Source organism: Chiloscyllium punctatum, chromosome 48, assembly GCF_047496795.1.
Source record: "Chiloscyllium punctatum isolate Juve2018m chromosome 48, sChiPun1.3, whole genome shotgun sequence".
NCBI classification, from domain to species: domain Eukaryota; kingdom Metazoa; phylum Chordata; class Chondrichthyes; order Orectolobiformes; family Hemiscylliidae; genus Chiloscyllium; species Chiloscyllium punctatum.
Window position 1 is genome coordinate 54,969,156 of NC_092786.1, and position 16,222 is coordinate 54,985,377.

Consider the following 16,222-nt stretch of genomic DNA (forward strand, 5'->3'; position numbering starts at 1 on the left):
TTTAATGCTGGGTTCAGCTTTACAACCTCTGAGCTAGCTCCTATAATAATGCCAGATAGAAAAAAGGAAAATCTTTGCATAATTACATGTCTCATTGTTTAAATAACACTTAGCTGATTTTCTATTTAGTTCTTGAGTTACTTTATGCTAGGAAGCAGGAAATTGGAACGTCAACCGCATCAATTAGTAATTAATTTTTAAACATCATTTTATGCAATGTAAAGCACTAGGAAAACCCATTAAATCCATTAGTCAGCAATTCACTAGTTAATGTGATAATATATTTTTGATGAAAAAAGCTTCTATGAATAGGAGACAATTTAATAAATACCCTAAGGTCCATTCTTAACATCTGTCTTCCAGTCAAACAAACGCTGCCCTTCCACAGTGTTAGTGATATCATTGTAATTCAAATAATACTGCATCAATTCCTATTATTGTATATTGTTTAGTGGCAAAATAATCATTTTCCAGACAAAACATGACAAAGAATGTCTCTGCCTTGCTTTCTAACAAATAGGCATGACAGTACCATAGTTATCTCCACCATGTCACAATACATTCCTGATCTTACCTACGCCATGCTGCCTGATCCATCCTCTCAAGCTGTATATATACGTCAGTAATAGAAAAGAAATTTGGAAAGGGCAAATGTCAGAGTCAGTAATACTAGAAAACAAGCTGAATGATGAGAAGATGGTAATTGTTTCAGACTGTAACATTTACAGGAATCTCACAACTGCATATTGCTCCTGTGGTTGTGTAGTCTACAAAAGTCTTAAAATATGTTATTTGCGTTAGATGTCTTTAATGGTATTTTACTTTATTTGGAATGATTATTAGCGAGTTTTGAGAAGATTTGTACCTCAGGTTGAGGTTTTGGATGTAGGTTTGCTCACTGAGCTGGAAGGTTCATTTCCAGACGTTTCATTACCCTACTAGGTAACATCTTCAGTGGGCCTCAGACGAAGCAATGCTGAAAATTCCTGCTTTCTATTTATATGTTTGGGTTTCTTTGGATTGGTGATGTCATTTCCTGTGGTGAAGTCACTTTCTGTTCCTTTTCTAAGGGGGTAGTAGATGGGGTCTAACTCGATGTGTTTGTTGATAGAGTTCTGGTTGGAATGCCGTGCTTCTAGGAATTCTCGTGCGTGTTAGATGATTATTAGATGTTACTTTCTATCCCTGTTTCCTAATTTTCCTAACATCATTGAATTAATGACTCTCAGATAAGGTAGTTGATTTAAGGTCAACCATCAATGTCTAGAAAGCAGCTGAATAGGATATCTGATGAGAACTTGAATTGAAATTTACAGAGGTACTTTGCTGCAACTCAACTTTTGAAAGGGGTTGGGGAAGGAATTTACTGTTCCTTAAAGCAATCTACCAAGTAAAGAAAAATAAAAAGAAGTCAATCTTTATTATCATCGCAGAAATTAAGTTCTTTTTTGTATTGCTGATTTGTGAATGGTATGAGGGACAGATTTTATCTTACTTTTGGTCTGCTGAGGAGGATACAAACAGGTGTATATTATCCTGTTCAAATAGCTATTCTCACGTGGACCTAAACATTTTTAGCAAGCTAATTGCTTTCGAATAATATCACAGCACACCTTCCTTCCTTTTGTTAAGGTAGGATACAGCAGTGATATTACTAACTAACCCTAAATCCCATGTTCACCTGTGGGTTTTTTTTCCAGAAGTCTTCACTTAATAGAAATCCACAACAGGAATTTAGATTATATTCACTCCTTGGCCCAAGGAGCACAAGGTTAGAGCCCAATTTAGAATTTTGTTTGAGGTCAACTAACAGCAAAGACTGTGAACTGATCCTGCCAGATTTTGGTTTATATAGCTTTGTATGATGCTTCGTAGATGTTCATGCTGAGCTGATTTTGGCTAGCCTGCAGGTTAGGTTCATGGAGAGCTCATTACTGGAGGGTGATCCTGGAGTGACAGTGGCCGAAGTTTGTTATCTTGAGCCCAGAGGGTAGAAGTGTACCTTGAAGCCTCATAACAATAAACACAAATGTAACAGTTGGGTTCTTTCTTAACAAGAGCAGTAATTGATGTTAGGGGAAACAATGAGGAGGACGTGCACAGTACACATATGCCTAGTATTCTCCTAAATCATATATCACAGGATCACAGGTTGCACAAATTTAAAGAGATTTATCACTACCGTATAGCAAGTAATCCAGTTGCCCAGCATTGGGCCACGGGAAGCTTATGATAAACTCTGCAGTGCTGGAGACTATCCGTCTTTTCCCTACAATTTTCAGGGCACTACCTGTTGAATGTTATAGTTGTTTTATGTTGGGACAGCGTCCATTAGGAAGTGAGTCAGTTGACATTGGTGAATAAGAGAAAGTGAGGACTGCTGATGCTGGAGATCAGAGTCAAAAGGTGTGGCACTGGAAAAGAAGAGCTGGTCAGGCAGCATCCGAGGAGCAGGAGAGTCGACATTTCAAGCATAAGCTCTTCATCAGCATAGTGGAGGGGTTGGGTGGGGGGGGGGGGGGGTGGGGGGTGGGGTTCCAAGGGACCGGAGAGAAAATTGTGAGGGGGGTGGGGCTAGGGTGTGGTAGCTCGGAATGTGATAGATGGAGGTGGGGGATGATGGTGATAGGTCGGAGAGGAGGGTGAAGCAGATAGGTCAGAAGGAAGATGGACAAGTAGGATGGTTCAAGAGGGTGGTGCCGGGTTGGAGGGTTTGATCTGGGATAACATGAAGGGAGGGGAGATCAGGGAACTGGTGAAATCGACATTGATTCTATGTGGTTGGAAGGTCCCAAGGTGGAAGATGAGGTGTTCTTCCGCCCGTCGTTGGGTGGCTAGAACTTGGCACTGGAGGAGGCCCAGAAATTGCATGTCTTTGGTGGAGTGGGAGAGGGAGTTGAAGTGGTCAGCCCACAGCGCGGTGGAGTTGTTTAGTGCGTGTGTCCTGGAGATGTTCTCTGAAACATTCTGCAAGTTAACTTCCTGTCTCCCTAATGTAGAGCAATGGACACAGTACATGACGCGTGTGGAGGTGCAGGAAAATCTCTGCCAGATGTGGAAGGATCCCTTTGGACCTTCGATTGTGGAGGGGGGGTCATTAGGGGGGGCCCAGGCTTCACCTTTTGTGGTGGCAGGGGAAGGTGCCAGGAGTGGAGGGTGGGTTGGTGGGATCGGACTGTAGGTGGCAGAACTGATGGAGGATGTTGTGTTGTATCCAGAGATTAGTGAGGTGGTAAATGGGACTGGGTGGGGGGTTCTATCCTTGTTGCGGTTGGAGGGGTGGAGTTCAAGGGCGGAGGTGCGGGACAACTGGAGGAAGAACACTTCATCTTCCATCTTGGGACCCACACAGAATCAATGTCGATTTTACCAGTTTCCTCATCTCCCCTCCCCCCATCTTATCCCAGGTCTAACCCTCCAACTCAGCACTGCCCTCTTGAACTGTTCATCTTTGTTCCCACCAACCTGCTCCACCCTATCACCATCACACTCCACCTTCATCTGCCTATTGCATTTCTAGTTACCACTCCCCAGCCCCATCCTCCTCCCATTTATCTCTCAGCCCCCGTGGGCTCCCCCCACATATCTGATGAAGAGCTTATGCTCAAAACGTTGACTCTTCTGCACCTCAGATGCTGCCTGACAGACTGTGCTTTTCCAGCGCCATACTTTTTGACTCTGACATTGGCGAGTGTTCAGCTAGTGCTCATAGGCTTGTTGAAACTTGTTTCAGGTTTTCACAGAGTACACAACTTCAGAATAAAGCCTCCTGTTGGATTGCAGGAAATTACAAGTTCTTTAGTTCTGACTGGAATATAGTAACTTGACCACCACATAATTACTGATGATGAAGCAAAATTCAGTCAGGATGTGTGCATGCTAAAGAGAAGAAAAGAAGAAAGTAAAGGGAAAAAAATCAACACAATTCAAATTTGAAATGGGAGGAAATCCAGAAAGTCAGGACTGCAGAGTTCACCATTTGGGATTTCTCAGGCATGGAAAGGAAGAAACATTCCACATTAGGAGTTAAAAATCAATGAAACGTTGTTGCAATTAGGTTTAGGGGAGCAAACCTCAGGTGAAGATATTGATTTTATGAAGATTTTCAATGTAAACAAGACCTAATTGCACAATCCAAATTAAAAACAAAATGGTGGATCAATTTGGTACCACCGGACCCTTCGAAGAAGGATCAGAAGGCTGGAAGGCCTACACTGTTGGATTCAGTTACATTACAGCAAATAGAATCGCAGATAAATTGGTAGTAACATGTTCCTCAGAACTATAGGCAGTAAAGCCTCTAGTTTACTTAGAAACCTTGTTCAGTCAGACAAATCTGAAAACAAAATGCACTGAGAGTTAATTGATACTTAGAATGATTTTCCCTCAAAAGCCCGACTAATTGCAGAGAGATTCAGATTTCACAAGTTGAATCAATTAGAGGACGAATCTGTGGGTCAATTCTTTGTGAGCTTTAAGTGCCTCATTGAACACAGAGTTTGGGAATGTTTTAAATGATACTTTAAGAGAGACACTGATGTGTGGCAAATGAAATAAGGCCATTTCCAACAACTGAATGAAATCTAAATCTTAAAATCACACCATTGAGAAGTCTATGGATGTGGCAACCAGAAAAGTTGCACAGCTAGGCCCAGTATCCAAGTACATAAAATGGGGGCCACACAAGAAATTTGAGCAGGGTGCCACAGGTATAGCATATCTGGAACTGACTACTGGTGCAGTCCAGTGCAAGAACTGTGAATGAGAGCACCACATTCCGAGGCCCTGCCGAAGGAATTACAGTCATCTGGAAAATTCTGTGCCAAAGAAAAATCAGTTAAACTCAAGGAAGAAGAGCCATGTTATCAGCCACAAGGAAGATGTAGACACTGCTTGGAATCAAACATCCCCGATGAGGAATTTAAATTGAATATCCTGGCCCCCCCATGGTGAAACGCATACATTTTGGATTGTGCCTAAATTGGATGGGCAACCCATCAAAATGTCGGTAGTTACAGGGGCTGCAGATTCACTTATACCAAAAGCAATTTACATTGAAAAGCTGAATAATCTGCCACTCAAGTATTCCAACATCACCCTCAGGACATACACAAAGCAGAGGCTGCCCTTGAAAGAGTATGAAACGGCTACGGTATAACTACAGGACCAGGCCACAGAGTTGCCACTCCACATTGTGAAAGTGATTTACCCAACCTTATTTGGGAATATGTGGCTACAGAAACTAAAATTGAGGTGTAGAGCTGTGAACAAATTGGCTGATGCCGGTAAGATATCTTGAATCAATACTGAGGTGCTTTGAAGGCAGCCTTGGAAAAATGAGGGGAGTCCGAGTTAAACTCAAATTGAAACCAGACAGTCAATCCAAAAGTCACATACTGGTCTGACCACCATCTGTCTGGAAGTAGAGGCAGAACTAATGAGGTTGGTGGTTATCGGTATATTGGAACAAGTGATGGGGCAACACCTATCATCAACGTTTTAAAACAGGACAGATTGATCTGAATTTACTTGAAAGCTACTGTTAATCCAGTGTTCTGTGCAGATAAATATCCATTGCTCTTGATAAAAGATCAGTTCAGCAACCTGGCACAAGAGATGAAGTTCACAAAGATGGATCTTTTTTAGGCCTAGCCATAGATTGGATAGGCTGCTGAGTTCCAACACTCACTGACTCCATTGATTCATCAGAGCTTGTTTTGCTACAAAAGGCTCCCCTTTAGGATCACATCAGCTGCAGCCTTATTTCAGAGGCCTATGGACCAAATCCTATTTGGACTAAGAGGTATAATGTTATGTTGGTGAAATCTTGATCACTGGCTCCACAGAGGAAGACCACTTGAGGAATCTGGAGAGACCCTAAAGCACACTGGTTACGAGTAAAAGATAATGTGTGACTTCCTCAAGAACTTGATTAAACACTTAGGGCACATCAATACCAAAAAAGGGCTTCTCAAGGCATCAAAGAAATGGAGGCTCCATGGCCTACTAATGTGTCCCAAATAATACCTTTTCTGTGTCCTGTGAATTATTTTGGCAAATTAGTTCCAAGTTGGCTACTGTTCTGAAGCTGTTATACAATATTTTATGCAAAGTCTTGGAAATGGGACCCAGGCTGTGAGTGAGCGTATCTTGCTGTCTAACAGGCATGCCACAGATCAGACATTTTGACCCTAGGTTGCCCTTACAATTAGCATGTGGTGTGTCACCGTATGGAATTGGTGCAGTACTGTCGTACAACCTATTCAATGGAGAGGAATGGTCGACTGTCTTTGCTTCGCATTCTCTCACTAATGCAGAGACAGGATATTCCCAACTGGAGGAGGAAGCCCGCAGTATCATTTTTGGTGAGAAGAAATGTTACCAGCAACATTATTCTGCTAACAGATCATCATCCCATCATATTTTACCTTTGCCCTATACACCCTGGGATTCCCTCAATGGTGGCCAATCAGCTTCAGGGGTGGTACTCTTCTCACCGCACTTGAATGATATCAAATACAGGCAGTTGGAAGGCCATGCAAACACCAACACATTGTCCAGGATGCCAGTGCCCTTGCATGAAGGGAAATCCAGTAATGGGTTGAAGATTCTCTACTTCTCTCAATTGGAAAATGTGCTGGTGACGGTGACAACTGAAGAAACATTTCATAAATGACCCTATTTTAACATGGATAATGGATCTAGTACTAAAAGGGAGGCCCAGCAGGCACAACCTGGAATGGAAGTCATATATGCAGGTAGGGAGTTGGCAGTTGAGAACACTGTCTACTGTGGGGAAGAGGGTATTCATCCTTCTAAACTTATGATACAAGATCACTAGGGCCATCCAGGGGTGATGAAGATGAAAGAGCTCATCAGGATCATTTTTATGTGGCCAAATTTAGATGCCCAAATCAATTAAAAAGCCAGCTTGTGCCAAAATCAAAATGCACTACCATTGTCAATGTTACAACTAAAGGAATGGCCCAAGATGCCATGACATCATGTCTGCATTAATTATGTCCACCCGCTTTGAGCATTAGTTGTTGCTGGTGGTGGTTGATGCTCATCCTAAAGGTCTGGAGGTGGCGGTAATGAAGTTCCACTTTTGAAGACCTGACCATTGAGAAACTGGACAAAATGATTGCAAGTTTTGGTAACTCTGAGCAGATCATCTGTGACAATGGTCCTCAGTTTCTCGCAAAGGAATTTACTGACTGAATGAAATGTAACAGCATTTGGCACATTAACTTGGTGCTCAATCATCCATCGACCAATGGTTTTGTGGAAATATTCTGCAATTGTTAAAGCGCTCATCGAAACCATGAAAGAGGAAGGGTTCACTAATTCATCGAGTCAATAACTTCTTGGCCAGGTACTGAAATACACCTCATGTCACAAACCCGAACTTGTCAGTGCACATGCTTTTCAAAATAACTTATGAACTCTGTTCAGCCTGTTGACAACTGAATAAATGCACAAGATTGTTGAGAATAATCAAAGAGCCTAGAAGAGAAACAGACTCCAAGAGATGCTCTTTTCATTAGGGTGACCAAGTGTTGGCCTGGAGATTCAATACAACTGACAGACTTGTACCTGCCATGATGCTGGCCCAGACAGGTTTCATATCCTACACGGTCTAGACCGGGGGGGGGGCGAGATCATGTGGTGAAGACATGCTAACTAGCTGGTATTGTATATCCCCATGTTCTGGAACCACCCCATCACCTGAAGGCCTCAAGAAGGGGCCTCTGCCTTCCTTCCTGATGGCAGCACATCATCGCAGAACAACCCACCGTAGACAGTGAGGACACTGCCCATGTGGCTGAGTCTGTCTGCATGCCCCTAGAGACAAATCCCCTTTATGTGAAGTTCCCAGTTTTCCTAAGGTGAATCCCACACCAGAAGTAAGAAAACAACAGCCAGCAGAAATCAGGCACCCACTTAACAGACTCTCATTAGATGGTACTTCTGATTGTTTTTTCTAGTGGGACTGTGTATCATGCCCATAGTTTTGCTGCTTGCACATGGATGTCATGTTTAGAAGGGTGTAATATTATGGTTGTTTATTTCACAGAAGAGTGGTATATGCATTTTAGGTGGTATATGTTATGTTGGACTGTGTCTCCTGAAGAAGTGAGTCATATGATACTGGTGAGTGTTTAACTTGTGCTCACAGGTTTGTTTAGATTATTTCGATTTCTTACACAATGCACAAGTTCAGAATAAAGCCTCTCTGTTGGATTGCTGCAAAGAATGCGTTTGTATGGATTTTAGTTCTGACTGGCGCATAGTAACTGCGCAGTACAGAAAACTACTAACTTCTGCTAGCTAGCTTTATCACTACTCCATTGGGAGTTGTACAACCTTGCCATTAAATGCACATTCAAGTTGAAAATGTTCTTTACAAAAATACTGTACATCCTGATTTACAAAACACATTGTTCTCCAAACCTTTGGCTGATGAAATTCAAAGGGCACCATTTCTTTACCACGCAGGTGTTGAATTGCACTGATGTCCTTAGCTGATGTCCTGGACATGAATGAAGGAGCAGGAGTAACAGTGCCCATCTTTAAAGGCAGCCTGGATTCTGGGTTCTTGTCTGGATACTTTTTTTCCTCTATGTATGACTCACTAACGACTATACAGTAAGCATTTTTGGGGTAAGTACCTGGAAGAAAGTAACAATAATCTAATTTTAGAAAATGTCCTTTAAATGTAGTTCTAAAGTTTATGAGGTAAAAACATGTAATTGCAAATTTCCTGAAGCCATGTCTTACAAAATGGTTTTTGCATTCAACTATCTGAACTTGTAAAATATTCCATGAGAGTTCATGCCAATTTGCTATCTATCCAATATTAAGAAACATGATTTAATGCCTAAATAATAGGACCATACTTTCACTTAGATATTTAATCACCATTTTTAAGGTGGTTTCAAATTTTACAATAACTTTAGCATTAAATTTGGACACAAACAAGCACAAGATCTCACTGGTTAAAATAAGCTTGCTAAAATTTCAAATTTCAAAGAGATCTTTGTGCACCTCTAATTCTGACCATTGATTTTAATCATTCCTCCATTGGTGGCTATGCTTCCCAGCTACTTTAACCCTGAGTTCTAGATCTAATCTTCCAATTGTCTTTAAATCTCTCTCCCTCTTTATGTTGCTCAAATAAAAAACTTTTACTGACTTGTTATCTGTGGTTGTAGCTTCCTTTTAAGTTATGGTTCATAACATCATTCAGCAGTGCCTTTGTTATGTTAAAGGCGCTCAATAAATTGTTTTAACAACAACTTATTTGTAAAAATTGTTTAGGTGACAAAGAGTAAGTTTCTTTTGTTTTAATGTTCCCTACGTTACTTGCAGTTCTAAACATAGATTGGTTGTACTGGGAAAGGCTCTATTTTTGGTTCGCTCTCTCAATACTAATTTGCTTCACTTTTTCTGATTGCTGCTGGACTTCACATTGCAATTTGCAAAGGGAACTGAAAGAGGCTGGAAAGTGGTGTGTTTTATGCTGTTGACAGAGAAGGAGGAACAGACTTTAGTGGTAAAGAAAAAAAAGAGATGTAAAATGGGTGTGAATGAAAGTATGCAAAGGAGAAAATGGGTCCACTCTGCTGAGAGGCACACACAAGACACAGTTAGGGATGGAAGTGGGGAATATAAGAAAGGTGAAAGACAGAAATCATGCTCTGAAGTTGTGAAATTGAATTTTGAGTCAAACAGCCTGTAAAGTGACTAAATTTAAAATGAGGTATTGTTCATCCAGTTTGTATTAAGCATCACTGGAACACTGTAGCAGATCTGGGACAGAAATATTAACATGACAGTAAGGTGGTTTATTGAAATGGCAGGCAACTGGAAGGTCAGGGTCATTCTTACAGGGACAGAATATAAATAAGCATCAGCTGGACAGGATACAATAGTTAGAGCTAGTTAGTCCAATAGTTAGAATGCAATAGTTCAAGATGACCTTGGTTCAGGAGATCAGGATGTTGATGAGAAGTAACAGGGATAAGAAGCCAGGGATCTACAGAGGGGTGAGTCTGACGTCAATGTTGGAGGGGATTGTGAGGGACAGGATTTACATGCATTTGGAAAGGCAAGAGCTGATTAGGGATAGTCGAAATGGTTTTGTGTGCAAGTAATCGTATCTAACTTGATTGAGTTTTTTGAAGAGGTGACCAAGAAGATTGATGAAGGCAGAGTAGTAGACACTGTCTATATGGATTTCAGCAAGGCTTTTGACAAGGTTCTGCATGGTAGACTGATTAGTAGGGTTAGATCACATGGAATCCATGGGGAGCTAGCCAATTGCACCAAAATTCGCTTGAAGATGGGAGACAGAGGATGGTGGTACAGGGTTGGAGGCCTGTGACCAGCGGTGTCCCACAAGGAGTGGTGCTGGGTCAACTGCTTTTCATCACTTATATAAATTATTTGGATATGAATAGTGAGTAACTTTGTATGTCACCAAAACTGGTAGTGTAGTGGGTAGTGAAGAAGGTCATCTCGGAGTACAACTGGATTCTGATCAGATGGGCCAATGGGCTAAAGAATGGCAGATGGAGTTTAATTCAGATAAATATGAGGTATTGCATTTTAGTAAGGCAAATCAGAGCAAGACTTATACACTTATAGGGCCCTGAGGAGTGTTGCTGAACAAACAGACTTAGGGGTACAGGTGCATACTCCTTGAAAGTGGAGTCACAGGTAGACAGGGTGATGAAGGAGGAGTTCGGCACACTTGTCTTCATTGGTCATAATGTTGAGTATAGGAGTTGGGATGTCATGTTGTGGCTGTACAGGCCATTGGTGAGGCTACTTTTAGAATATACATTCAATTCTGGTGTCCTTGCTTTGGAAAGACGTTGTTAAATTTAAAAGGGTTCAGAAAAGATCTACATGATGTTGCTGGGTTGAAGGTTTTGAGGTAAAAGGAGAGGCCAAACAGGTTGGGTGTTTTTCCCCTGGAGTGTTGAAGGCTGAGAGGTGACCTTAGAGACCTTAGTTTATAAAATCGTGAGGGGCATGAGTAGGATGAATAGCCAAGATCACTCCCCAGGATGTGGGAGACCAAAACTAGAGGGCAGAGGATTAAGGTGAGAGAGGAAAATTTTAAAAGAGACCTGAGGAACAACCTTTCCAAGCAAAGGATGATATGTGGATGGAATGGGTTGCCACAGGTGGTGGGTACAACATTTAAAAGGCATCTAGATGGGCACATGAATAGGAGGAGTTTAAAGAGATACAGGCCAAATGCTGGCAAACGGGACTAGATCAGCTTAGGATATCTGGTTGGCATGGACGAGTTGGACCGAAGGGGTCTGTTTCCATGCTGTATAACTTCAACTCTATGACTCTAAGTCTCGAGTAAAAGTGGTCTACAGGTTCCCTAACAGTAACTACACTGCAGGACAATATATATTTAAAAGAACTGGGTGCTTGTGATAAAGGTACAGCAATAATCATGGGTGATTTAATTTTCATATACACTGGAAAAATCAGATTAGTAATGATAGCCTGCCAGGAGTTCACAGAATGCTTTAAAGATCATTTTTTGTATCAGCACATTTTGGAACCAACCAGAAAGTAGTTCATACTATACTTGTTATTGCACAATGTGACAGGATTAATTATCAACCTCAAACTAAAGATATCCTTAGGTAGCAGCAAGCAAAACATGATTAAATGGGAAATTCGATTTGATGGGGAAGAGAACTATGTTATTCAAGAGTAGTATTTGAAATTTAAATAAGGGCAATTATATGGACATGAAAGCTGGGCTAGCTGAGGTGAACAGGGATATAAGGATAGGAAATAGATCAATTAAAATAAAAAAAGTGGCAGATATTTAAGGGGATATTTCAGAATAAAGAAACATTCTCAGGAAGACCCATCGTCTTTGGCTAACTAAAAAAATAGAGCAAACATCAAACTTAAGCAAAAGGTTCCACGAAGGTGCGTGGCTGGTCAGATGATTGTACAGAAAATAATGAACAGTACAGAATGATTAAAATATTAATCAGGAGAAATAGAGTACAACAGGAAGCTAACTAGAAATGTAAAAACAGATAGCAAGAGTCTCTACAGGCATTTCAAAAGGAAGAGTAAGTAAATTAGTTTTAGTCCTCTAGAGTTGGAATAGGGAGTTAATAGGAAATAGAAAAGGAAATGGGGAATTTAATGAACAAGTATTTTGCTTCTGTATTTACTTTAGAAGACACAATGATTAGTGATAGTTATAAATCAGGATATGGAGGAGTGAACAGAACTTGGTGAAATTACAATTAGATTAGATTAGATTACTTACAGTGTGGAAACAGGCCCTTCGGCCCAACAAGTCCACACCGCCCCGCCGAAGCGTAACCCACCTATACCCCTACCCCTATATCTACATCTACATCTACCCCTTACCTAACACTACGGGCAATTTAGCAATGGCCAATTCACCTGACCTGCACATCTTTTGGACTGTGGGAGGAAACCGGAGCACCCAGAGGAAACCCACGCAGATACGGGGAGAACGTGCAAACTCCACACAGTCAGTCGCCTGAGGCGGGAATTGAACCCGGGTCTCTGGCGCTGTGAGGCAGCAGTGCTAACCACTTTGCCACCGTGCCGCCCACATAGAACATAGAATAGTACAGCACAGTACAGGCCCTCTGGCTCATGATGTTGTGCCAAACATTTATCTTAATCTAAGATCAACCTAATCTACACACCTCTCAATTTACGTCCATTCATGTGCTTGTCCAGTAGTCACTTAAGTGTCCCTAATCTCTCTGACTCTACTACCACTTCTGGCAGTGCATTCCACGCACCCACTACTCTTTGCGTAAAGAACCTTCCTCTGACATCTCCCCCATACCTTCCTCCAATCACTTTAAAATTATGACCCCTCATGACAGCCATTTCTGCCCTGGGGAAAGGTTTCTGGCTATCTATTCTATCTATGCCTCTCACTATGTTATACACCTCTACCAAGTCATCTCTCTTCCTTTTTCTCTCCAGTGTGAAAAGCCCGCACTCGCTCAACCTCTCTTCATAAGCCAAGCCCTTCAATCCAGGCAGCATCCTGGTAAATCTCCTCTGCGCCCTCTCTAAAGCATCTACATCCTTCCTGTAAAGAGGCGACCAGAACTGGACAAAATATTCCAAGTGTGGTCGAACCAGGCTTTTACCAGCAGGGATTTTTATCACCAGTGGTCTAATCAGCAGGGAAGCTGTACTGAGAAAGTTGTTGGAGCTGCAGGCTGACAAATCGTGGCTCCTGGTGGACTTCATTTTAGAGTGAAAGAAGTGGCTAATGATGTAACAGATGAAGTGATGTTAATTTTCCAAAATAAATGCTTGAATCTGGAATGGTTCCACCAGATAACTGGAAAGTAGCAAATATAACATCTTTATTCAAGCAGGAGGCAGAAGGAGGCAGAATACAGGAAACTATGGGACAGTTAGCTTGATGTCAATCAATCAATCAAGGAAGCTATGGCTGGGTACTTGGAATACCTCAAGGTAATTGGGAAGAAACCGCATAGTATTGTGAAAGGGAAATTATGCCTAACCAATTTTTGGAATTCTTTGAAGAAATAACATCCATTGTGGAAAAAGGAGCCAGCAGATGTAATTGGCAAGGTTCCACACAAAAGGTTATTACGCAAAGTCAGAGCCCATGGTATGGGGGTAACATGGATAATACATTTTAGCATGATCAGCTGGCTTATGGAAAACAGAGGGTATGTATAAATGTAGCAAGATCTGAAAATTCTGGAAAACCTCAGCAGGCCTGGCAGCATCTGTGGAAAGGAGAAAGTGAGGACTGCAGATGCTGTAGATCAGAGCTGATAATGTGTTGCTGGAAAAGCTGGAATGATTCCTGAAGAAGGGCTCATGCCTGAAACGTCGATTCTCCTGCTCCTTGGATGCTGCCTGACCTGCTGCGCTTTTCCAGCAACACATTATCAGCATCTTTGGAGAGAAAGCTTTGGATCCAGTGATCGATCTTCAGTTCACCCCATCTTCTGCATATATACTAACCACTTTCCAGCATTTGCAGTTTTTTGTTTTATTTATATGCATATATTTGTCTTTTTCAGATAGGCAGGATGTGACAAGTGGGGTCCTAGCAGGGGTCTATGCTGGGCTCTTAACTGTTTGCAATTTATATCAATGACTTATATAAGGGGAGTGAAAGCATGCTGGCTAAATGATTATAGCTATAGGTTGGAAAGTATGTTTGAAGAGGACACAAGAATACAGATAGTTTGAATGAATTGGCAAAAATCTACCAGATGGAGTACATTGTGGAAAAATGTGAAGTCGTTCACTTTGGCAAATGAATGAATTTGCAGAGTATTACTCAAATGAAAAATTACTTCAGAATTCTGTGATAAAGAAGGATCTAGATGTTCTAGTGCATGAGTCACAAAATGTTGGTATTTGGGTAAAGCAAACAATTAAGGTTAACTGAATGCTGTCTTTTATTACAAGAGGAACATAAAAGTAAGGATGTTAAGCTTCATAGAGATCATTGGTTACACCACAGTTCAAATTCTGTGTTTAGCTTTGATCTCCTTAGCTGAGGAAGATACATTTGGTTGGGTCAAAGGAGGATTATTAGATGGATATCTGGAGTGAGCAGATTGTCTTACAAGGAAAGTTTGGATAAACTGGGCTTGTTTTCACTAGTTTAGAAAAGAGAGGGGTGCTTGATTGAAGCGGATCATATCCTTAATAGTCTTGACAAGATGGATGTGGACACAATATTTCTCTTGTGGCGAAATCTGAAATCAGGGCCACGGGTTTAATGGTTAGGGGGTTGTCCTTATATGACAGAAATGAGGGGAAATATTTTCTCTAAGCGTGGTGCACTTCAGAATTCTTTGCCTCAGAAGGTGGTGGAAGTGAGGCCATTGAATATTTTTAATGTGGAGGCAGATAGATTCTTATTACAAAGGGAATGGAAGCTTATCTGAAGTAGATGCAAATGTAGAATGCAAAACACAGACAGCTCAGCCATGTTCTTATTTAATGGCAGAGCAGCTTTGGGAAGCCAAATGCATTAATTTTGCTCCTAATTTGTAAAATATTGTATGTATATTTGTATCATATATAGCACGCTGGTATCTGGTTGCTTGCAAAGGTGAAAAAACATTCCAAAATGACAAAACATTCCATTCCCCAGCATTTGACTTTCACTTCGAAAACAGAATTGATTATAACATGTCAGTCTGGATCAGTGAAATGCCTACTTGTCTCTGTAAAAATGTACTGAGTTCACATTTTAGAACTGGAGAACATAACTTAGGCTGACACTTTGGTGCATTAGTGATTGGTGTACTTTTTCATTAAGGATACCATCTTTAGAATAAGGCATTTAAACCGTCTATCCACCTATTAGTTTGATGTAAAAGCTCTCGAGATACTATTTTAAAAAAAAAAGGATTTTTGCAAATGATATGGCCAACCTTTTATCCTTCAACTCACACTGGTATGACACTGTTTGTGGGACCTACTGCATTGGCTATAGTGTTTTCCACAAAGAGCAATGATGACACTTCAAAAACTTAATTCATAGGATATGAAGAGCCTGAGGACCATGTGAGGTTGTAAGGGGAGTTAAATAAATTATTCCTTTCCAAATGGAATAAAGCAACAAATATTTTGTTACCATTAAAATTACATGACTTTTCAGATTATAATAACCAGAATCTTTCTTTCCCTTTGAGAATTTGTTTGAGGGGAACGTGTAAACATTCCCAATCCATTCCACAATACACAGTATTGAGAGCTCACATTGCCTCCAGCCACTCTGAAACCAATGCTCAAAGGAATACAGTCCACCATTAAACTGGTCTTCTTTTTTTAACCTCTCTACCAATTAATTTTTAATGTATAGACTATAAAGAATAGATATGCAGACCAATGGTATAATGATTAATACCCTACCTGCAACACTGACTATAATGCATCCATGACTTTCGTTCTTATGAGCCAGGTCACTTGTAGGACATGAATCATATCCCATAATTTTGCATAATGTATCTTTGATTCATATACTGCTACAGGAATTGAATCATGTGAATTGCATAGTGAAAAGTGTATCTACTTCTGTAATCTTATTATTCTTAATTTGCCACCTGACTGTACTTTAGATCTCAATACACTTTCCCCTTTAGAGTAGTTTTATTTTTCACTTCTCTTTTCTGAA

General features: G+C 40.9%; 1 protein-coding gene across 1 annotated transcript in view; it reads right to left on the bottom strand.

The window, feature by feature from the left end:
* The window catches only part of iqch (IQ motif containing H), a 178,285-nt gene that overhangs the window by 118,815 nt on the left and 43,248 nt on the right, over window positions 1-16,222 (bottom strand). The window contains exon 9 of the mRNA XM_072565275.1: window positions 8,455-8,672. Within this exon, the coding sequence (XP_072421376.1) occupies window positions 8,455-8,672 (218 nt within the window). The remainder of the gene's footprint in view (window positions 1-8,454; window positions 8,673-16,222) is intronic.